Consider the following 25,412-nt stretch of genomic DNA (forward strand, 5'->3'; position numbering starts at 1 on the left):
TTTCGTCATTTGTTAATGAATTGTTTCATCTCAGTGAGTTTATACACCTACTAGAGTTTTGTTTGCTGTGGATTTTAAGTTTTATTCTGTAATGGTCAGATAGGAATATGGGACTATCTCAGTTTTTCTGCTTTTGAGATGCTTCCATGGGCTGCTACATAGAATCTGTGTTCTTTGGCATTTCAGTGGACTATTTTATAGACATCCGTAAGGTACATTCGATGTAAGATCTCTTTTAATCCTTATGTTTCTCTCTTTAATTTTTGTTTAGATGACCTGTTTCTTTTTTTAAAAATGGGGCACTGAGACTGAATACCACTCTTGGGCTTGTGTTAATCTGTGTCTTTAATTCCATGAGCATGCTTTGTACAAAATTTGGTGAGCCTGTGTTTGGTACATATACATTTGGTATTATGATTTTTCTCCTGATTAATTGATCGAAACACAGATGGGAAGAAAAAAATAAAAATAAGAGTGGAAATGAATGAAATAGAAACAAGCAATACAATACAAAGAATCGTTGGATCTCAGAGTTGGTTCTTTGGGAAAATAAACAAGATTGACAAACCCTTAGCTTCACTAACTAAAAGAAAGAAAGAGAGGACCCAAATTATAAATATCAGAAAAAAAGAGAGAAACATAACATACACCAAAGAAATACGGAATGTTTTAAGTTTTTTTAATACTCTATTAAGGTGGAAAGTATTTTTTAAGTGGATCATTTTCTTGATTTATCTAAACTATCAAAATTAAACTAGAAAGAAACCAACCAGCTAAACAGACACAGGAGAAGACTGAAACTGTAATAAGTCTTCTAACTAAATGTTCCATGCCCAGATGTATTTATAGCAAAATTCGACCATACTTTCCCAGAAGGAGCTACAATGAATTCTTCTTTGACCCCCCTCCCGAAAATAGAATGTAAGGGTCACTTCCAAATTCATTCTATGAATATAGTATAACTCTAATACCCAAGCCAATTAAAGACAGAACTAACACAAAAGGAAAACAGGCCAATAATACTAATGAACATATATTCAAAAATCCTTAACAAAATACATACAAATACAGGCATATATTAAGAATATCCCCCCACTTTAATCAAACTGGTCATATCCCCAAAACACATGTTTGATTCAACATACCTAAGGGAATAAATAATGATAAATTATATAAATAGATTTAACGACAAAAATAACATAATCCCCTCAGTAGATATAGAAAAGGCCTTTGACAAAATCAAACATGATTTCATGATATAAGTATTAGAGAGAATAGGACTGGAGAGAACGCACTCAATACAGTAATGGTATCTATGATAAACCCACATCCAACATTATCCTGAATGGAGAGAACCTTGAAGCAATACTATTTAAGTAGGGAATGAGACAGATCTACTCACTATTCTTACTTCCTTTCAATATTGTTCTTGAAGTATTAGCTGGAGTAATAAGGTGAGAGAAGAAAATTAAAGGGATAGAAACAGAAAAGCAAAGTCAAAGTCTCCCCTTTTGCAAAAGATATGATATTATGAATAAGAGATCTCAAAAATTGAATCGGAAAACTTTTAGTAACAATCAACAATTTCAGCAAGAGTAGCCTCTTTTGTCAATAGTTAGTGCTTTCTTGTTTATTCAGCCGTTTCTAGAAGAGACTGCTTCACAGTATACATTCTGGTATTCTGGGTTTTCTAATTTTCTACCTGTCTTCCATGATTCCAGGTGAGCCTGGAATCTTCGAGATTGCTCTCTTGATTTCTATTGTGTGTCTATGGTGGTTTTCCGTGATGATCTCCGTTTGCTGTAAAGAAAGCTTTCTTTCCTGAAGTGTAGTGGTAGCTACTGTTATGTGTGGATACAAATAACGTATTTAGAATGCAGGAATCGTGTAAGGAATCATGATTGTCTAATAAAATGGGGGTAGTGCTCTCTTGTAAACTTCATGACCTCACTAGCCCTAGAAAGTTGGCTAGGTTTCTAGTACAGGATAATTCCACTCCTGAGTGGACCTCAAGTCCACTTAGAGAGCTATTGGTTTCTATCAACATGTGTGCCAACTATTGCCTCGCCTTGCTGGCAGCTGTCACGGGCCAGAAGTATTCTGACTCAGTAGGACTGTTTTAATTGCTTCCCTCCCTTGGCAGTTTTCTGGTACCACGAAAACTAGAACATAGGAAAGAGAATTCTCACGTCAGATCCAGTGCTTGAATCATCCAAGTCCCACATCTCAAGCATGAGACATCTTCAGTGAGAGGAGCCACCTTCCACCCCTGAGAGGCAACCAAGGGCTACATCTCTAATCTACACAGTTTGGGAAGCTGCTAGGACTACCTTGTCTGACCATTCAAAAGGTAGTTTCTAATGCTTGGTTACCTAGGTTTTTCTTAGTGTATGGTTCTTGTGGGCAGTATTGTCAGCCCTAGTGGCATAGTGACATAATTTCCTATGTATTATATATATATATATATATATATAATATATATGCTATAATTTTTGGTAAACTAAAACAAAATTAAATTAAAACAAGCTAGATCATGTGGTAGATTACTTTTAATGATTTGAGAGCTTTCCATACTGATTTCCAGAGAGGCTACACCAATCTTCATCCTCATCAACATCGTTAGCATTTGTTACAAGTTATTGTGTCAATCTTCTTGGAAGAAGAATCTTGGACGAATTGGGCTCTTTCAGGGATGAGGCCCTTATTTGTCTGTCCAAATGTACAGCCATCAGCCCTGAAACCATTCACATCACATCACCAACATGAACTTCGTAAGTTGTATTTCTACATATCTGTGCATACACATGCATCCGTTCATCCATATAAAGGTTTCAAGCAGTGATAAACAAATAGAAAGAAGCTGTCAATTTGAGAGATGTGTGCTCATGGGAGAGATCGAGGGGGGGCATTGGGATTGGTTGGAAAGAGAAAGGGATGGGGGAAATCAATGCAATTGTGCTTCAGCTAAAAGCATTTTAACAACAACAAAAAAAAATGTGCATCTAAGATTATTTAAAAGAAGTGCTTCTTGGGGCCGGAGAGATGGCTCAGCAGTTGAGAGCACTGACTGCTCTTCCAGAGCATCTGGTACAATTCCCAGAACCCCCACGGCAGCTCACAGCTGTCTATAACTCCAAGATCTGACCCCCTCACACAGGCATGCCAGCAGAAAACAAATGCACATAAAAATAAAATAAATATTTTTTAAAAAGAAAAGAAACAAAGTGTTTCTCTTTAAGCATTACTAATCCGGCTCTTGGGCTGGAGAGATGGCTCAGTGGTTAAGAGCACTGACTGCTCTTCCAGAGGCCCCGAGTTCAAATCCCAGCACCCACATGGTGGCTCACAACCATCGTAATGAGATCTGATGCCCTGTTCTGGTGGGTGTGAAGACAGCTACAGTGTATTATAAACTAATCCGGCTCTTAGTCTTTTAATCATTGAGCAACTAGAGGACAAGCAAGATTGGTGAAGATATATATTCCTAAACTTTTGTGTTTATTTTTGTGGCTATATAAGAAAATGTAAAGTATTTTAAATAAAAGCACCAATTTAGCCAAAGATATCATTAATAATACATATCAGTTCTATGGCCCAGTAATAATGTTTAGTTTACTGAGAATGAGAAAATTACTACCAGACTTCATTCCTGTGACTCTAAAGATAAATAATAACCCCGAGTGAAAGCATATGGAGGCCCCGTGATTTACATCCACTGCTCCCAAGAAAAGGACAGTATTTGCTTTAGGAAGGTTGTCACAGTTGCATGGCCACAGAGTGAGAACAAAGATAACCCAGATGCTCCACTCTGCCTCCTGAAGCCTTGGGAACAGAAGCAGAGACACGGGTGCAACCCACGTCCAGAAGAGGTGGTTAGAACACATGTAGGCAAGAAACTCTAACTCAAAAGAGAGAAAAAATGGACGTCAAAAATAGTACGAGAATTCCGCAGTGGCTGTAAACCGCATTTCCTAAACTTTAAACCCTAGACCTACCTATTATCAACTGTGAGTATGAACAGACTTCTAACTTTTCTATGCTCACATTTTCTTAGCTGTAGAATTGGAGGTCATCCTGGTAATTTACTCTCTGAAGGCCTTCGCTGCTCCCAGGCTATATGTGTTTGGGAATATTTCATAATATTACTACTATAAGAGACCAAAGGAATTTTAAATATCAAGTAATGCAGAGCTTTCAAATATACTAAGATAGGGAGAAGCATGGGGTAAAAATGATGAGAATTCATTACATAATATGATGAATATGTAAAACTCTCAAACAAAAATTTAAATTAAAAAGGAATTTGTCATTTCTTTAAAATGTGGGAGCAGTACCATTAAGACGGCTGAACAGGGGAATGTTCTTAGGTCCATGGGTTCTTTTTTCTCAAACCTCACAACCTGCGTTCAATCCGTGAAACACACAGAAATGGGGACAGAAAGAATGAACTCCATGAAGATGCCCTCTGATCTCCACACATGTTCTATGACATACACACACACAGCATGAGCACATGTATGCGCACACACACACATGCAGACATATACTCATGAACCATACACTATGCACCACACACACACACATGCAGACACACATATCATACACCACATACTCCACATACACACATACATACATGCACACATACACTCATGAACATAGACACATACACTCACACATATCACACACCACACACACACACATACTCATGCACACACATGCATATACACACAAACACCATACACCACACACCACACATACACACACATGCACACACACAAACACATGCACATGTACATTCATGCATACACACATATACACACACCAAACACATGTACACCTACACTCATGCACACACAAGTGTACACATATACCACACACACACACACACACACACACACACACACAGAAACATAAGTGTTTTTCAATTAATTTCATTGGAATACAACTTTGTATAAGACAAATTGCACTATAAATGTAATTTCTAATAAATCCTTTATTGTTAGTGTTATCAATGTGTACTTTATATGTGGTCAAGTTTTGGTCTCATGTATTATAAGGGGAAAATTCCATGATGGTGGACTTTATTCTCATGAGGAAATGTCCCCAGTAATTCCTAATGTCATCACTGTAAGTAGTAAGGAAGTTGCCACTGCTTAAGAGACCTTGTACTAGCATCCCAGTGTGAGTCAGTACAAGGACCTCTGGTGACTGAGATGCCTGCAATGTGTCTGGGTCATAAGAACCATGTTTGAAATACTGACATGAGTTGTCCCCCACATAACAAATGCCTAAAACGAGGCCCACCTGTGTCTAGGAACTGCAGTCACAACCTGATATGTCTAGCCAGCACACAAACTAGATGGACCAGAGAGTGTTCATCTATGAATTACTGCAGTAAGCCTCTCAGATTTGAGAGTTACACAGAACTTGAAAAGTGGCTTCAAACCCATGATGAAAAGGTTGTTATTAACGCAACCTCCCAATTCATATTCCTGTTTAACAGAATGGTAGGTCAGTATCGCTCATGCCCAGCAGTGGACCTGTAACCCTAGCTACATAGGAGTCTCACTGGAGGATCACCAGCTCAAGGTCTGAAAAGGCAACTCAGTGAGACTCGGTGCTTGCCTAACATGTCCTAGGTCTCCAATTCAACACACAGTCATGAAAAATACTTCTTTATTCTGTGTGAACTTTCACCAGAAAAGCAAGGCCTGGTTTTCACCAAAGCCTGAACAAGCAGATCATGCTTAAAAAGCCAGTGGCCATTGCTGCTTATCTACAGTGCACTTTCTCCTTGATATAGACATTCTTTACTGAAACAAGCCTTATAGTAGCATTTCTATTAGTGTTCCATGACCATACAAGGTGTGGTGGTTTGACTAAAGCAGTGACACTATTAGTAGGTGTGGCCTTGTTAGAGTAAGTGTGGTCTTGTTGGAAGAAGGGTGTCACTGTGGGCATGGGTTCTAAGACCCTCATACTAGATACCTGAACGCCAGTCTTCTCCTAAAGGCCTTTAGTTGAAGATGTAGAGCTCTCAGTTCTTTCTGCATCATGTCTGCTTGGATGCTGTCAGGGACTATTGGGATAATTGATGCTAATTAGCTGTAGCTAATAATTAATGGTGATTAAGAAAAGACCAGCATTGTTGAGGTGAAATCTTCTGGGAAGTGTTTTCTTAGAGCACAAAGAAGCTGTGTCCCAGAGACAGCCAAGGTTGTGACTCATGCCGCAGCTGTATTTGGTCATGTGTAAGAGTCAACCAGGTGGTACTGGTTTTGAAGGCATGCAGGGGTCATGAAGAGCAGCTGAGGCTTGGCTCTGTGAGAAACCATGGAAGGCCATTGGTGAAGGTGCAACCTCAGTTGCAGTTGATGGCCCAGGACTGAAGGGGTCATGAAAAGAAATTAAGGCCTGGTACTATAAACAAAACTTATGATAGGCTATTGGTAAAGCCTAGTTGCAATAAGAAACCCCAGCATATAAAAGATGCCAGTACCATGGGATGACCACCAGGAACACTAGCAGCAATGGAATGGAGTTAACCATAGCCTAGAGCGCTACAGAAGGCAGGGCTGGAGAAGTGATGCCAGCTCTCTGGAGGAGCCCAGAAGATCATGTGTGAATCCCAGACACTGGAATCAGAAGCTGAAATATTGAAGTTTCTTTCGATACCCTAAGATGTTAGAGATGTCAGAGCCAAGGGATACCTACCAAGGAAAGCTGCTAACAGGGAGTAGAACTAGCCCAAGAGAATGAAATTTGATGCTGCTGAATGCCAACGGCAGTCAACAAGGATGAAAGGAGTTGGAAATCTGAAGACCACTTTGACATCAGACATGGAGATGTGGAGTTTGGAGTCTGCCAAGCTGGATTTCTTTCTAGCGTTGGTCCAGTATTTTTTTTTTTTACTTTGTACAGGATTACAGTTAAAAGACTGCATGAATCTAGGATTTTGAATTTTGGACGTTTAACACTGTTGAGACTGCTATAAACTATGGGGACTTTTGAAGTTGTATTAAATGTATTTTGCATTATGCTAGCCTAGGTATGGTCCCCATGTGTTTGAACAAGGTTATGGGGAACAGGGAGTGGAATGTGGCGGGTTCAGTATGTTTGGCCAGGGAGTGGCACTATTAGAAGGGATGGCCTTGTTGTAGTAGGTGTGGCTTTGTTGGAGGCAATGTGTCACTCTGGGCGTGGGCTCTAAGACCCTCATCCTAGATGCCTGGAAGCCAGTCTTCTCCTTATAGGCCTTCAGATGAAGATGTAGAACTCTCAGCTCCTCCTGCATCATGTCTCCCTGGATGCTACCATGCACCCACCTTGATGATAATGGATTGAAACTCTGAACCTGTAATCCAGCCTCAATTAAATGTTCTTTATAAGCATTGCCTTGGTTATGGTGTCTCTTCATAGCAGTAAAACCTAACTGAGACACAAGGCAATATGCATACAAAATATATATCTTACCTTGAATACTATTACAGGAGAAACAAAAGAAGGAATAATGATCAAATTTGAGGAAACCTTTGATAGATGAGCTCAATAAAACTAGAACTTTTAAAATGCACAAAACTGTGTATATTTATGTGCCTAGAGGAAAAATAAGGAAATAATAGACTGATAATTTATTTCACACATAAATAGTGACAGTATTCTGTTTCCAGTAAATTTTCAGGATTTTTTCTGTCTCTCATCGAAAATAAGCACAATTTTAGAATATTGAAAAGGACACTGAGGAGTCTCTAAATAGGACATTTGTGTGGCACTGTCACCTCCTAAGGCTTGAGAGTCATGCTGAATGAGAGGAAGGAGAGATTGAAAGAGTCAGAGGTGGCAGTGGGATACTGAAGCCAAACACGGTCTTCTAGACATGACCAGGCTCTGGCACAGGTGAGCTCAAAGTAGCTGTGCTACTTGCACAAGCCTTGCTCAAATCAGGGCAGACAAAAACCTCAGCGTGTGGTCAGGGGGAAAATGTCACAAAGTCCCACCCCTGGCTGAAGTGCCATGGAGTCCCACCCCTGCTTGGAGTGGTTAGCAAGGGATGGTTGCTGAGAGGGACAGGGGCAGCTGCTGAGAAACTACCCATGTGCTGGTGGGCAGCCTAGAGCCATACACATGCTGGCACCATTAAATGGACTCTGTGGGTTTTTAAAAGAGCACATGAAATTAGAAGGGCAGGGGATGGTGTATACAGGGAAAGAGAGGGGATTGGGCCTATTCAAACATATTACACGCATGTATGATATTCTCAAACAAACAGAAAGATCATTTAAACCCGTGTGCTTCAAATCAGATTTCCATCTTGGAGCTGTATCTTTCCCTCCTGGACAGAATGCAGCTACAACTGGGCTGCAGCCCTCAAGACTTACCTTGCTGCAAGGAGCACACCAGTATATGAGAGCCAGGAAGGGCAGGCCAATGGCGACAGCGAGGACCACGAGGAATTTCACTGCCATGGTCTGCTGCCGCAAGCCAGAGAGGTTCTCATACCATATGGAGAGGAGCTGCTGCTGGCAGTTCGGATGCGCCACAAACTAGGGGGAGACAGCATACAGGATGGTTTGGTGAAAAACAGCGGAGCTTACGCTGTCCTGCCGAGCTCTGGTGAGCAGTTTATGCTTTCCCGGGAGAAATGCAGTTAGCATTAAGGAGAAAACAAGGCATCTCACAGGTAGCAAGCAAAACAGTTCTAAATCTATTCTTTATATTCAGATATTCCTGCTGATGACCTCCCCCCATGACTGGTGGCCTGTCTTTTAAAACACAGAAAACATTGCGTTTTAAATATTATAATGTGATTTGTAAGTATTGTGCACAAATGCTTGTATGAATTTTACATTTTTTCTTTTTAGCAAGAAGGATCATCCTAGCTTAAATGTGGACATATAGCTTGTTTATAAAGATTTGCTTTTAATTGGGTGCATGTTCATGTGCATACCTGTGTATGTGCATGCATGATTCTGTGGGTGTCATATGTACGTGTGTGCAGTTGTGTGTATGAGTGTGTGTGTGTGTGAGTGACTTGTGGGCGTTGTGTACATGTGTGCTGTAGGAATGTATGTGTGTGTGTGTGTGTGTGTGTGGTTGTGTACATGTGTGTTGTAGGAATGTATGTGTGTGTGTTTTGTGTGTGAGTGACTTGTGTGAGTGTATGTGTTTGTGTGTGAGTGACTTCAGTGTGTAAATGAGTGTGTGTGTGTGTGTGTGTGTGTGTGTGTGTTCATGTATGCACATGAGTCCACATGCCTTCAGAAGCCAGAAGAGGGAGGGCATTACACCTCCAGCCGCCAGAAGCTGGAGTTATAGGCAGTCTGTGAGCCTTCTGATATGCATGCTAGAAATTGAACTTGGTTGTTCTTTTAAAACAGTGTGTGCTCCTCACTGCTGAGCCATCTCTCCAGCCCCAGACCACTGTTTGGAACCAAATCCATTTCGCTTCCCTCTGGAGCGGCATGCTTCCTACAGGGACCACATTAATATTTGCATCTGTCAACTCTATCCACCCAGCTCCATTGGGAGTCTCTGCTATCATCTTAAACCTTTCAATTCCATTTTTTCTAGAGTTCCTTCTTCTCACACATTTCATTTCAATAATGTGGTTTTCCTCATATTTATTTATTTTTATATAAAAGAGTTTAATGTTAGTCTGTATACAAAAAAAGCAATCATCTAAAATAAAATTTCATAAGGAGAAAAAAAATCAGGTTACATTAAAAACTCTATCCAGATGAGCTTAAGGATGGTTCACCCCAAAGACAATGAAAACAAAGCATGTTTCAAAGGCAAGCCTGAGAGCTGCCACTGGGGGGAGGAAGGAGCCTTTTGACAGTGTAGGGATGAGGGAGCACTGCTCTGCACACTGTGGGGAGGAGGGACCCCTCACTCTGCACACTGTGGGGATCCAACACTGCTCCCTGGAATCCAACACTCTCTCTGGTTTCATCCAGCATACACACATGCCTGTGCCCACACACATACTAAATAAACGAAACAAGTAACACTAAAAAATGTCTTCATGCCCTAGGAAAGTTGTCAGAGGATGGGGTTCATTGTCTAAGGAAGAATCTGAAAAGACCCTTGAAGGATTCAAAATGAAAAAGTAATTGAAACTGCTGGTCCAAATTGGAAACGAGCAACCGCCAGAAAAACGATGGATTCTGAAATATTGTGACTTCGTTTCCTTCATATAGACAACGCCTCGGGGTTTCTGTATATGGAGTCATTGTTATTACCTGAGTCAAGCAAACTGGCACTGACTGTAATGTTCTACATCCAAGGGCCAGGATTTTAATGATTGACCAGCCCTGTGGGTTTCGTGCCTCGCTGGATGCTTCCTTGAGACCCCACCTACTTAGAAACCCCTGCTCTATCCAACTGTGCATATCCATTCACACAAACTGAAGACATGAAGGGGCCTCACGCCCGACCTTACTTTTTTTACTTCATATTTAATAGCGAGTTTTAAACGGCTGAGATTCGGACGACCGAGATCCCCGGGCTGGCGAGTCTCTGCATCCCCGTTCAGGATGGCTTCCACTTCCTCCGTGTTTCTGCAGAGGTCCAGGAGACCCACAACAAAATCCTTGCACTGCATGGACAGCTTCCTGTAGTCATTCTAGAAAAGAGAAGTATGGTTAAAGCGAGAAGAGCTAGCTCATATTCCGTGTATGGCAGGAATTCTCAGGTAATCCAGGGATTGTAGATTTCAAGAGGAAAAATCACATTTTAGTTTTAGTACACCTGGTATGCTTTGTTTTGTTTTTGCTTTGAGACAAGGGTCTTACACTGTAGCCTATGCTGATATAAAACTCACTGGTCTCAAATTTACAGCAAACTTCCACATTAGTTTCCCAAGTGCTGCAGTTAGGATGAGCGACCATGCCTAATGTACTTTACTTTAAATATATTTTGATCCTACTTTGTGTCAGCCCTCTGGGATATTTTATCACCATGAAGAATTTTCTCTAGATTATAAAATAATTACCAAAGAATTACCAAAGATATTTTAAAAGATTTTGCTGTGCCAAACTCACCAACTAATATGGGAGAAACCTCCACAACATGACTACTATACTTTGCATAGATCCTGCTGTACATGGTACAATCTCACCCCTGACGTATAGTATGAACTTTAAAATGTCAAAAGGCTTCTAGAAAGGTGCCTCAAAAGCAAGCAAGTTCTTGACAGTTACCTTCCTGACTTCCTTTTTCCTTCTTTCTTTCCTTCTTTTTTAACCTCAAGGTGGTCTTGAACTCCTGATCCTCTGCCATCACCTCTCAAATGCTCGGAATACAGATGTGTTCCACCATATCTGACTTACCAACTATTTGTTTTAAGAATTGTTATTTCTTATATTAAGAATCCAGCACAGAGTCAGAATATAAGATCTCTGTATAGATTCGGAGAACTCAGATTCTCTTTAGAGCAGAAAAATATTAGCCAGGTGTGTGTCATCTATGTACGTGTATGTGGTGTGTGTGTGTGTGTGTGTGTGTGTGTGTGTGTGTGTGTGTGTGTGTGTGTGTGTGTTTGGTACCTGCAGGTATATGTGAGTAACTATAGAGTTAGGGGAGCCCCTGCAGTTGTGGACAGTACCTTTAACCACAGCATTAGCAGAAGCTGAGGGGTGATGATTTTCAGACCAGCGTGAGCTACACAATGAGACAGTTTCAAAGTTTAATGGGGAAACTCTAACTGTGCTGCTGTATCATCCCAATGAACTAAAGTAGCACTGGGAAGGATCAGAGTGAAGGCCACTTTCAGTGAGCATAAGCGTTTGCCGTCCCTCTGTACAGCATCTCTTCACATCTTCATTTGTGTCTTCCTGGTGCTTCCTCCCTCCTTGTTTCCCTACCCTGAAATAAGATCTTTCTTACATCACCAAATGTTAACCAAAAACCTGTTACCAAAACCCGTGATAGAGCAGGTAGACACAATCCTATGTATTTACCATATAATCTGACTGTAAATAATGTATTCCAAATTATTCATTCAGTAACTGTTGCTATCTGACCGTAACATAAATCTGTTTGGCGCCAAATTCATTCATTGCCTTTGAGGACACCACACCATGTTGATACGCTAGAAGACTTAGCAATACCATTTCTTGCTAAGCTGGGAAACTTTAAAAGGGGAATGTACCTGAAGACCAGGATTAAGGCAGAATATCATTCTCTAGATAATGACAGGTGCCCAACAATGCTATAGAGACTGATTTCAGTCTGGGACATCCATGATCTTAATAAAAGGCCGACTCATCCCAGCTCTGCCATAGTTTATGTGAGAAGTACAAGAGATGAACAGACACTAGCCTTTGGGAAAGGTAAAAGTGAGTTAGATACAGTTTCAAGTAAGAATTAAGGGAAGACAGTTTTGGAGATCCATCAGATTCCACCAACTATCCTGTCGTTGTCACTAACGGAGCTTTAGATGCTCAGCAGTGATGCTCCAGGTTCTACTGCAGCTGCCAGGCTGAAGGACCAAGAAAGAAAAGGACATGCAGGAGATATGGAGGGCATCGGACACCCTGAAGCAGGCTGTCCTGATAAACCTTTCTGTAACTGTGAACTGTCGCAGACCTAAAATCTACTGGAAAGACACTCCCTGTATCCATTCACTTCACAGTTCAGCAGGAAATACAAAGGAAAAATGCCTACTTGTGTACACATACGAGCATGCATGAAGAATGTTGCTGTATTCATTTACACATCTGTCTCTCTGACTCTCACGTATCTCCCCACTTCCATGTAATTAAAATATAATTACATAATTTTCGCTTCTCCTCTTTCTTACCACCTCCATTTCCCCTTCACACCCTTCCCCAAATTCATGGGGACTAACCATTGTTGTTACATATATTGAATAAATAAAGACATCATTATGCCCTGTGAATCACTCTGTGTTGCCGGTATGTATGTTTCTAGGACTAAAGAACTTGCAATGAGTAACTAAACAGGGGCTCATCACCAGGCCCTCTCTCCATAGTCGTTAAGATGGGAGCTGCTTTTGGTGGAATGGTCATTTTTCTGTTATTGAATCTGTCAATGCACGAGTGTGAAAGGTTGAGTTTTCTAGTATGCTCCTTGGTCTTTTCCTTCGGATAGTTAAAATTCTCTTCATAGAGGTCTCTCCTAGGTTAGGTTTTTTCTCAGATATGTATTTTGAGACTGTTGTGAATGGGAGTAGGTGCATGATCTACTTCTCAGCCTGCTTGTTATTCACTGGTGTATAGAGAAGCTACCTGCTTTTTGTTTGGGGTTTTCTTGTGAGTTAATTTTCTGGACAAGTGCCATATCTTACTTCTCTTTTGAGTCTACCCGAGCTCGCAGAGTGTGAGGCATACAAAGGGGAAAGGTGGCTGCTGCATATTCAGAAGGGAGCATGGAAGGATGTAAAGTGTCGCTGTATCTGAATTCCTGCTTGCTGCTTGGTAGGTAGGAAATGGCAGCTCCTTGTCTGGTCTCCTAGTGAGCGAGCACTCCTCTGTCGTGAAGTCAGAATGGAAATAACTTAAAATAATTCACAAATCTCAACAAGAGTACATTTTCTCCTTCCTGTTTGATCAATCAGGACCTCAGCTCTGGGTCCCTGGTATGTGACTCCATACTGCAGGTTATATCTCAAGTAAGTGACACCTTTTGTTTCCCTACAAGGTCTGATACTAGGCATACCACCTTAATGCTAACAAATACAACTTCCCAACTCAGCCCAGTTTCTTGGAAGATACTTATTTTTCAAGCAAGCAAAGCCAGACCTTTTTAAACATTATACAGCAGAACATAGCAATGATTTAAAAATAGGCACAACATGAGCTCCTCTGCTGTTCTCTTCCCCTGTCTGCTGCAGAGGCATCTGGAGAGCCATGTGCATGGCAGTGAGTGCCCAGACCTCTGGGACACACAATGGAGCTGGAAGAGCTGCAGGAAAACATTCTCTTCAGAACTGTAGGGGTGCTGGGGATCCTTATGGGATAAAGGAAATGAACGGGGAAAGGGGGCCTAAAACGAGCCATTGTGTTACCACAAGCAACCTACGAGGTTCAGAACAGTCTACAGACCTAACTTACAGAAACATAAGCTGTCACCGATGAACTTATGGACACTGGAGACGTGTATTTGTCATCGAGTCCATCCTGTACTGATCTCTCCCTTTGAACTTTCTCACCCTTAGTTTGAAGTTAGACTGGAGCAGGAAAAATCTGCTCTTCTGTGGTATTAAAATAAAAGTTCTGGGCTTCTGCTTTTGGGTTTGTTTGTTTGCTTGCTTGCTTGACGATTGCTTATTAATTTTTATATCCACTGCTGAGGCTGAATTCTGTCTAGCTTACAATAGTCAAGACCTTGAAGTGCTCTGTAAAGCCTATATTCTTGAGTTAAGGTATTTCATTTGTTTGTAAAATATCATGTGTACCTAGTAATAAGAGACCTATCTCTAATGATATCACCATAAACCCTAATGGGTGCCCTATACTTCCCACACTCTACCCCTGTGCTAAAGATAGGGCTCTGTGATAAAGAGGTGTGCGGACTAATGGTAAAATGCTATCAGCTCACCTGCCCCGAGAGGCATTGCAGGTGTGGCTGGCACATCGCATGTGTGTCAGCAGAGAGAAAAAAGGTTACCTATGTGCTCAGTGTTCTGACCTATAAACACCTGAAAAAATAATAAAACAAGTCTGAGGCAACCCCCAATGTGCAGCCAGGAGGCCTGGACAGGGAGCTAGCCTGGGGTGACAGAGCAGGCCTGTGATAACCCCTGCCTGGTGCCATAATACATGAGCAAGACATCACTTCTGAGGCCACTCCTGATGACCCCAGACACTCAAAGACCCCCATGCACTACTCAAAGGAGAAAGTAAGTGGTGCAAAAATGGAAGATAAAAGAGAAACAGAAGATGTAGACACAGGGAAGGGAGGCAAAACTGGAGATTCAAGAGCAGTAAAGGGGTCCTGGCCTGTGCTGCCACAAGGGGTCTTGTCTCAAGTCTGTGGTATGCCCTGCAGAAGCAGGGGTCTGTTAGCACCAAAGACCAGGTAGACTTCTCTGGTCTGGACTGCTGCCTGGGGACATCTTGATGTCTGAGAGCTGTGCAGAACTGGCCTCACCCCTCACCTCGGCATAGTGGGAGAGCTGGCCCTGCCTCTTGTCTTTTGTTTGGTGGCATCATGGAGGAAAAGATCTCCTCTCCTTCCATTTGCCCTCATCACGGGTGGTGAGTTGAAGAGTTGACCCCAACTGGTCACACAAGCAGGAGAGCAGACCCTGCACTTCAACAGGGAAGCAGGGTAAAGGTGACTCAAACAGCCAGGCATGGGTAAGTGAACCTGAAAGTGTGAGGATGGGGCGAGAAGGTCTGGTCCTGCAACTTGGCTGCTGTGAGGCAGCATGGGCAAAGGAGAGATACCCATTCCCTTGCCCTTGCACCTTGCCACCTGAGGAAGGTGGGAGAGTTGGCCCTTGGGTTATAAGAGCAGGAGAGCTAACCTTGACCCTCATTTGCTGCAGTACCCAGGAGAGCAGGCCCTGCACCTAACCTGGGCAGCAGGGTAGAACTGGCCCTGGGTATGGGGTTGCAGGTAAACTGACCCTGAGGGCATGACAGCAGGAGAGAAAATGGGTGAGTTGACCAGCTCAGATACCTCTCAGGCCCAGATTCAGGGCCTTGGATTAGCCCAGGCTAACATCTACCCCATCAATGAGCTGCTGCAGTTCATGAAGGGGCAGCTTCCACGGATCCAAAACTACAGGATCTGCATGACACCAGGTAGCAGCATGATGCCTAAGAGGCTCCAGTACTGAAGGAGTAGCACATGCCAGCAAGTCATTGCAATGAACGTTTGCAAAGCTAAGTGTAGGCAAAATGGTATACTGTGTGACACACTGTGACACACTGTGACACACTACAGCTTCTATAACAAGATTTCTTTCCTCTGTTGGACAAGAGGTTGCAATGTTAGAGGGTAGGTATGAGGGAAGGGGGAGATGAAAGGGATTGGAGTACCTAATGTGAAATTCACAAAGGACCAATAAAAAGGTTTAAAAATGCTAAAGTTTGCATGTGTGGTCAAGTCTAGCAATGAGAATCAGTGTTGTTTTTAACGTTCATTGCCTCTTCATTCTCTCCCATTGCCACAGCAAACATCGTTCTTGAGAGGTCAGCAAGACTGAGGTAAGGAAGGTGTCACCAAGGACCACTGAGTGCAGTAGCTCTGTCCCTTCCAAGGATTTTGCCTTCTAACATTTCAGACTCCAGTGTTCAAGAATTGTCAGAAAATACCAAATGGATGGAAAGTTTCTAGAAATAAGCAATTTCTATACTTTAAATTGTATACACTTCCTGATTTGATAAATCCTTTCGTTTTTCCAGTTTCATCTCCCCTGTGTCCTGTGTTCAACAATAGTGACACCAAGGACCTACCCAGGAGAGACTTTACTATAGTCTCCAAGGTGTGAGTATAGAGACCACATGGAATGGAATAGAGAAGATTGTATTATCATGCACTTCTATAAAACACTGAGTTTGATGAAATGACTAGATTCATAGATGCATAGAGTTTGGTAAAGTGGACAACATTGAGCTGGGGGTGGGCAATAGCTCAGTGGCCAATAAAGTGTTTGCAGCACAGGCTTGAAGACCAGAGTTCAATCCCAGTACCAACATAAAAGTCCAACCTTTTAATTCCAGTGCTATGAAGGCAGAGGTAGACAAATCCTGGGAACTCTCTGAACTGCCAGTCTAGCCAAATAAAGGAGATCTAGATATAATGAGAGACCCAACCTAAGACCAAGGGCTGATGAGATAAGTCAGCAAGTAAAGGTCCTTTTGCCAAACCTTCTTACTCGTGTCAGTCCCCAGAATCCATATAATAGAAGGAGAAAATCAACTCTCACACACACATGCTATGGCACACACACACACACACACACACACACACACACACACACCCTAAAAAACAATGTTGACAGTGACTGAGGAAGACACTCAAAGTCAACCTGGGTACCACATGTTCATGCATACATGCATATGCACAAACACACACACTCACACACACACACACACACACACATTTAGGCACACATGCATATTCACATACATGCAAATGCACATAAACAAAGTGCTATACACATACACAAATAGCCATGACAAGGCAGGACAGAGAAAGATGAACACAATCAGACCAGATAACTCACAGAGGAAGCTCTGCAGTATGAGGTTGCTCTTTGGCTTGGAATCTGTTATCTTCTCCGAATGTGGCAGGGATCACATAGACACATGGACCTGATACCATGTCTTTCCCCAGACTCTTCTAGTAAGAGTCAGCTTAAAGTTCGGTATACCTGCTTCATTCATGGGTACAAGACTGTTTTGTTGCATCTTTTATCTCGTTCTCAGTCCTCCAAAATCACATTCATTCTTTCCCCACATAGCTGAAGTGCCATCTCCCATGAGAGCTGGCTGAAGCCGGGTAAGAATTCAATCTTTCTCCTTAACCTCTATAGCACAATGGTCCAAGTTCTACCTAACAGTAACTCTTTACTTTATGTCCTGTTTCTTCATATATGGAGTTCCCCTCAAACTGTGCCTTGTTCATCTTTCTTATGCAGTGGCATGTTCTACTGTGTACTACACACAAACATGGTGTGTTTTAAGGTAAGGAAGCTAAAAATTAGGAAGCCTGTATTCTGACCCCAGCTCTGTCATTTAGCAGTTGTTGAATTCAAGTACTACTAAACCATCCTATTCCCCAGTTCTTGTGTAGAATAGAAAAGAATAACCCATTCAGGGCTGTGACAAATGCAAAATATCTGCTAAAAGGCAGATCATTACAGTAGTAATTATACTTATTTAATGAAACATAAAATTGACGCTGGGAAAATGGTTCAGTCGATAAAGTCCCTGCTGTACAAGAATTAGTACTTGAGATCCCTGTAACATGTTGTTAAAAACCCTGCAGACTGACACATGTCTGTAACTCCAGCACTAGGTTCAGATACTGGATACCTGAAACTCATTACCCAGACAGTTAGCTATATTAATGAGGTCCGGGTTCAGGGAGAGATCCTGTCTCAAACAATGAGAGTGATCAAGGAAGATACCCAATGTCAGCTGTTGGCTCCACACACACATATACACACGCACCCATTTGCATACACTCACAGAAACATGCATATCACATATATATCTCAGCAACCCCCCGACATCTCCATAAAATCCCAACATGCACATAATTAACACATCATGGAAACACACCTTGGCTTTACTTTCCCTCACTCTGAGTCTTCTAAATTCCTTTCAACTCTCCCACATATAGTGAAATGACAGCTTTTACAGAATTTTGCTGAAACCCGGTAGGCATTATGTATTTCTTGCTCTGACATTTTACAGCACATCACTTGTATGTCTACTTAGTACTTAACTTTGGAACACGCTGCTGTGAATGACCTACCTTGAACTCTTTCTCAATGTTGGCAAGCACTGCCAGCTCATTGCTGAGTTCTAAAGCTGTCATGACTGGATCTTCACTGGACAGTGACAGGTATGCTGGACTTGCCAGCCCTTTGTAGGCATTGATCCTGGATCTAGAGTGGCTGAAGGAGTCATGCTTTTGCTTCTGGCTGCATTCTGTACACTTGCAGAAATAATCATGAGGCCGTTCGATCCGGGCACCCTTTCTCAGGAGGGTATGCACAATTTCATATTCCTGGCAATGAGCAGCCAGGATGATTGGGGTCACATCGTGGGAGAATCTTGTCCCATCTTCATCATAGGCATAAAAGTCATCTTGCTGGAGTTCAGACTGGCTGGGGCTTGTCGCCAACCTCTTGCCTTCAGCAAAAGCTGGATGGTTGAGGATAGCCTCCACAATCCGTACATAACCTTTACTGATAGCTAAAAGTAAAGCATCCCCAACTCGAGACAAGTTTTCCTTCTTGAGTAACAGCTCTGTAATTTCCAGGTGCTCATTGGCCACCGCCAACTGTAGGGCATTCTGGCCCATGTAATCCACACAGTTAACATTGAGGGAGAGACATTCTTCTAGCATCTTCCGCACCACTGGGATGTTGCCATATTCAGCTGCATCCAGAAAGCGTTCCTCCTCAATAGACAGGCTGGTTGAGTGATCATTAAACATGTATGCTGGCCCTCGATTAGCCAACCTTCTTCCCTTCTCACGAAGAACTGTCTGCCGCCGGTGAGTCAGTCTGTTTTCATTACCCCGGCTGCAGTAAGACAAGAAGACAGTGGAGAAATCATATTAAGAGCATTTTGGTATGCTAAATGACCTGCCATTCATCTAATGCAATCCTCAAGTATATTACATGTTGCCTCAACATCTCTAGACATACTAGCTGATAAGATGAAGATTAATTTATTTGTTCATGAATTCCAAGAACTTCTTATTTAAGAAAGATAAGTGCTTTATAGAGTTTAACATTCCAGTTTGAGGTAGAGACCCTGGTGACTGCCTTCCTTTGTCTTGTGTCACTCACTGAGAGACATTGGTGAGTATTTCTGAACTAAAAATGGTAAAAACTTAGGAAGGCTATTGGTCTGTGATGGTTAGTTTTAAATGTCAACTTGCCACAATATACAGTCACCTGGTAAGCATCTTAATGAAGTATTATCTACATCTAATTGGCCTGTATGATACTCGTAAGGGATTTTCCTGGTTGAATATTGACTCAGTTCACTGTGGGTAGCACCATTCCCTGTATTAGAACTCTGGGTTGTGGAAGGGTCAAGAGAGCTAGCACAGTAGTAAGCAAGGAGGTATCCTGGGCACATTTGCTCCTCTCTGCTCTGGTCTATGGCTATAATGTGACCTGCTGTCCCACACTCCTGCCCCTGTGACTTCCCTCCAGTGATAGACTGTAACCAGGAATCAAAAGCCAAATAGGCTAATTTTTCTAAGTTTTTTGTGTTAAGGTGTTTGTGATATCAACAAGAATGAAACTAGAAAAAAAGAACATGAAAGCATTCTTAACTGGCAAACAGAATAGTAAATTTACCCAAGTCTTTAGTGTTTAGAGTCATTCCTATATACATTATTCCAGGGAAATTAAGACTGAAAAATGTACTATTTATTGCTTTAAATCTTATCATCTAAAAGCAGAAGTCAGCACACTTCCCCATTACTGGCTGCTTCACTGTTGTCATGAGTCTACAACATGGCCTTCTAGCCTGACTGCTGGGAGGAAATGTGTCAGAAATGGAAGAATGACTAGTTAGATGGATGTGCATTTGAGAGCTGGGGCTTGAAGTGAGAGTAGATGGGAGCTTTTTTGGCAGAGGAATCATTTATGTGCTGAGGGAGAACTTTACTAGCTGGGACAATCAAGCCTTTGACTCAGCCAACTTGCAAAATTGCTGCAAACTTGAAGAAGTCGTGATCAAGAATTCAGTAAAAAAAAAAAAGAAGTCATCATGGTGGGGAGACTGTGGCTGAGATGCTGCTGGCCTCCGCTGAGCTCTTTAACCTATATAATAAGAAGCTAAAGCAATCTTTGTCCTGATCAAAATGCTATAAAAAGAAATCTGTCCTTCATAGATACAAAACTTAGTGTCAGAAGATTTTCTTGAGGACAGAGGGCTCTTGTTCAATTGAAATGTTCCAATCTAATAAGATGGTAATAACTATTGCCTACAGGAAACCCAAAGAGGAATAGGACAGGCCTCTTTAAGGGAGGAGCTTAAATGAAGGAAATAGAGATGACAAATGAGTCCTTGTTATAAATGTGCAAGGCCTTCTCTAAATCCCGCAACAGACCCTCCAGTATAAGAAGAGTACCAATGGATTGATACATATCACAAGCCACCTTTCCTGAATGTACCCAGGTCTAGAAAACCTAATGCCCTCCCTTTCTGGAATGCATCTGTTGTCTGTAGGAGTGATGCCCACCATCAAAAGAAATTTAGTGAAACTTCATCAACCCCAAGGTTTTAGTTCAAGGAATTTGTACAGTGCACTGCCAGCTCACATGAACTTTCATTTTCATCCATCATATCCTACTGCAGAGACACTAGCTCATCCATGTCCATTGGTATCATACTTAGTAACTAGGAAATGGAAGTAGCCTCGATGTCTATCAAATGATGAGTAGCTAAGCATTGTTGTGGGAGAGGAATAAGGAAAATTGTAGGAGCCAAAGAAACAGGAAGTCTGTTGTGAGATTGTGTTTCCCAGACATGTCAGAGAGGCCATACCCATGGGGTTTCATCAGCATGGCTGCCTAAAAAAAGCCCTAACATGTAAGACACCAACAGGCATATTAACATGGAAATGGGATAGCTCCTGCGTTTGGCCTCAACTCTAGACAAAGAACTATGGCTAAGAGCAGGAGAAAGGCTCTTCCTGTGCATATCCGATCATCTGTTGCTTTAAAGGAAAATGTTCCCCATGGGCTCATGTGTTTGTATAATTAGTCCCCAGCTGATAAATTGTTTGGGAAGGATTAGGAGGTGTGGCTATGTTAGAGTAGGTGTGTCCTTGTTTAAGTAGGCACTGGGAATAAGCTTTGAGGTTTTAAAAGCCTATGTCACCAGACCTAGTCTCTCCTCTCCTTCTTTCTTCCCCCCACCCACTGCATGTTGCCTGATGCAGCTCCCGGCTTCTTCTCAAGTACCATGCATTCTTGTCTGTTCCTTTCTCCCACCATGAAGATGATGGACTAAACCTCTGAAGCTGTAAGCAAGTCCCCAGTTAAATGCTCTCCTTTATAAGAGTTGCCTTGATCATGGTGTCTCTTTACAACAATAGAACAGTGATAGGACAAATACCATATGATCAGCCCTGAGATAACATACATTTAGGTGACATTACACAGACTGAGAAAGTTATATTTCTGTATTTAGTAATATGTATGTATTTGTGTGTGTGTGTGTGTGTGTGTGTGTGTGTGTGGCAATAAATTTCTTTTAAAAAGAAGCAAAGGGGTACATGAGGTGGGTTGAAGAGAAAGTGGAAGGAGAGAATAATGTGATTATATTATTTCAGAAAATATTTTTAAAATGATTTTTAAAATGTGGCACATTTACATGATTGAATATTTGTTATCCAGCTGTTGATAAAAATGAAATTATGAAATTCACAGGTAAATGGAAGCAAATGTTTTGTGGATGAGCCATGTCTAAAATGACTTAATCCCATCACCAAGTGTAACCGAGAGTGTGGCTGGATGAGGAGCTCTGGGTTGCCAGAAATCCGGAAGCTTGGACTCTGGTAGATTCTAGTTCTGAAGCAACTGCTAAAAAGCATAATAGGCTTTGAATGTAGGGTCACATCTTTGTCTCTAGTCTTCTAAGATTGAGTGATGTATCTGTGCAGGGAGCTCTTTCTCGTCGACAACTCTGAGACCATTTCTGCCTCATGTCTTAGACAGTCTTATCGCCTACTATAGCCTTCTATGTTTTACTTCCTGGACTGGGAAGTTGGAATTTCATAATTGTTCTTTAAGTTTATTACTTATTTCTCTCATTTCCAATTATTCATCTGTGTCTATCATATTCTGGGAGAAGTTTTTCAATTTTATCCTGTGGTGTAACTAATGTGTTTTTCTTTCTGCCACTACATCTTTAATTTTTAAGATCTTTTTCAAATGTTTTCTTTCATGATTTTTTATTATCATATTTTCTTTTTCTTTTATTATTTGTTATAAATATACTATAATAAAATAGGCTCCTTTATATAATATGAATAAATTCCATTATAGTTTATAATTATAGATTATCATTTATAATTACTGTTATATATTATTACTATAACTACTACTACTACTACTACTACTACTACTACTACTACTACTACTGTAGTACTGTGGTGTGATGTGGGTGATTGCCTGTGTAGAGATCAGGGAACAATTTTCAGGAGTGTTTTCTCTCTTTCCACTAGGAACCTAGCTAGGACCTTCAGGCTTGAGTGGCAAGGGCCTTTCTGCCATCACATGGCCCGAATATTTTTCTTAATCCCTTTTCACTATCCTTGTATATCCTTCTGGGATAGTAAGAATACAGGCTGTGCAGACTGTAGTGCAAAGGATTTGCCCGCAGTTGCTGGCTTCCATATGTTTGCTTTGGTCTCTTCGTGTCACACCAGCGTTAGACCACATAGGCCATGGTCCGCAGTAGATTAGCTTTCCTGTTCTGCAAAGCAGTTCTAAGAGAGTTCCACCTCTTCCTGGGAGAACTAGACTGATGTTGGTTTAGCAAAGCAGGTTTCCTGAGTAGGACAGAAGTTTCTGGGAGAGGCATTATTTCTAAGTTGACAAGATGGACGAGGCAGCAGACAGGGAGTCACCGAGGTGTTAGAAGAACAGCCATCCATCAACTTCCCCATGAAATTCTTAGCCCTCCCTCTGCCCTCCCTGCCTTTTTCTAATAATCAATTTGGGCTTTCACGTCATGTGTCCTACATATACCATATTTTGTGATTTCTGTTGTAGACAAGAACATTGAACGATGAGGAAAGGAAGAGCTTTCAGCTGAAGATGCAGGATAGTTTGAAAAAGACGATGATGATGATGATGATGGTGATGGTGGTGGTGATGGTGATGGTGGTGGTGATGATGATGATGACGATGATGATGATGATGATGATGATGATGAAATGAGCTAGGATCTTGGAATTTAAAAGGATGAGATGGAAGCATCTGGAAGGGAAAGCTGGTAAGGAAAGCCCCCATGAAACAAATAATGATGACGATGGTGGTGATAACAACAATGATGGGAAAAAGGCATAAAATAGTACAAAGTACCGAAACATCAAGAAGCATGCTTCTTTTGTTCATTTTTAAGTAGTTATCTAATCTTACTAATGTGCATATATCTGCCTGTGCGCATGCTGCATGAGTAAGGGTATCCTACAGGTCAGAGAAGGAAGTGGACCACCCGGGGCTGGAGTTACAGGTGCCTGTGAACCACCTAATGTGTGGCTGGCACTGAACTAGGATCCTCTGGAAGAGCAGCAAGTGCTCTTAACCACTGAGTCACCTCTCTAGCCCTCATAGATGCTCTTTGAAACTCATTAAAATGGGAACCAACAACTATGCTAGCTTGTCTCCAAGTATTACCCTGGAAGTCTGTTAAAGTTAAGAATTGGAAAGCACTTAAATTCAGATCACATTTGTTTACATCCTCATGAATAGGCACTTAAAAGAGCAAGGACATTTGGACTTCACCATTTGCTACTTATCATTCAAGTAAAGGATCCTAGCAAAGCCCAGAATCCGATGATGACTGACACAAGCAGCTTGTCCTTTTCTACAGACAGAAAAGATCTAATCCATAACTTTATCAACAGAGCACTGTTTTGACTTGGTCCCCACAGCTGTATGTGCATGCAATCCACATTTACGTTTGGGTTGAACTTATATTCCCTTTGCAGTGACACACTTATTCTAAAACTTAAAAATAAAAATGTATTATCTTAATATTCCTTTGAAAAAATGTCATGTTCTAGTTTGACAAGCCACTAATCCTGGACAAACTCTCTTTCCCTCTCACCTCTGCTTTTCACACTCGAGCTTCCCTCTTGAAGAAAAACATTCCCGTGGGAAAAGAACGCTGTGTATTCAAGGGAGAAGCTGCTCTGTCCTCTCCTAATGTCTCTGCCACAAATATATGTGAAATACAGTGACGTTAATTTCAGGCACATTTTCATTTAAATAATCTGGCTTTCTATTTTGTCTTTTATGCTGTTTCCATGAAGAAACATGTGCATGGTCTACTGCCGTATAAGAACAATAAATACATGCGTGGACCGGTTAGTTCCCCAGCATGCCGTAGTGAGATGCTGCTCCCGGGCTGGTAGACACCTGGCTTCTGTCTGCCCCTGCTCACTCTAAGGCACAGAGTAAGAAAGCGACGGGAGGGTCTGGTCTTTGGTTTGGTTTGGCTTTGTGTTTAGCTTTCAGTCATGAGTTGCTTGATTCCTGACTTTCAACTGTAAATACAAAGTAGATAAAGTAACTTTTAAAATAAGAAACAGCTCAACCCTTCCAGGAAATAGATGAAATGTTAATAGTCCATATTACCTCTCTGAAAGTGAGTTTTATAAAGCTGTCATATGGAACTGGATCCTAATAGAAAACACAGCCTGGAACAAACACCTATTGTAAAGAACAAATCCCTAACACTGGGTCAACAAGAGGTATTTTCATTTTAACCACAAGGTAATTTTGCAAAATCATCTCTTTGTTTTAAAGATGTACACACACACACACACACACACACACACACACACACACACACACACACACACACACACAAAATTTTCCTTTCTATTCAGTTACATTTAGAATGGTTAAAAGTTTAATAATCTATATTTTATCTCCATGTTTTTACATTTTGCTTCATTACAATATATAAATAACTGTTCTAGGAAATAATTCAAATTAACCACTTACT

General features: G+C 41.4%; 1 protein-coding gene and 1 pseudogene across 2 annotated transcripts in view; one reads left to right on the plus strand and one right to left on the minus strand.

Annotated features, from left to right (window-relative positions):
* Trpc6 (transient receptor potential cation channel subfamily C member 6) overlaps positions 1–25,412 on the minus strand; it is a 108,886-nt gene that overhangs the window by 23,474 nt on the left and 60,000 nt on the right. For both annotated transcript variants that reach the window (XM_032910668.1, XM_032910670.1), the window contains exons 2-4: positions 18,457–19,231; positions 10,442–10,624; positions 8,379–8,543 (exon numbers count right to left, since the gene is read on the minus strand). In XM_032910668.1, the coding sequence (XP_032766559.1) occupies positions 8,379–8,543; positions 10,442–10,624; positions 18,457–19,231 (1,123 nt within the window). The remainder of the gene's footprint in view (positions 1–8,378; positions 8,544–10,441; positions 10,625–18,456; positions 19,232–25,412) is intronic.
* On the plus strand, positions 14,562–14,683 carry LOC116908420 (annotated as a pseudogene).

Source organism: Rattus rattus, chromosome 8 (genome assembly GCF_011064425.1).
Source record: "Rattus rattus isolate New Zealand chromosome 8, Rrattus_CSIRO_v1, whole genome shotgun sequence".
Taxonomy (NCBI): Eukaryota; Metazoa; Chordata; class Mammalia; order Rodentia; family Muridae; genus Rattus; species Rattus rattus.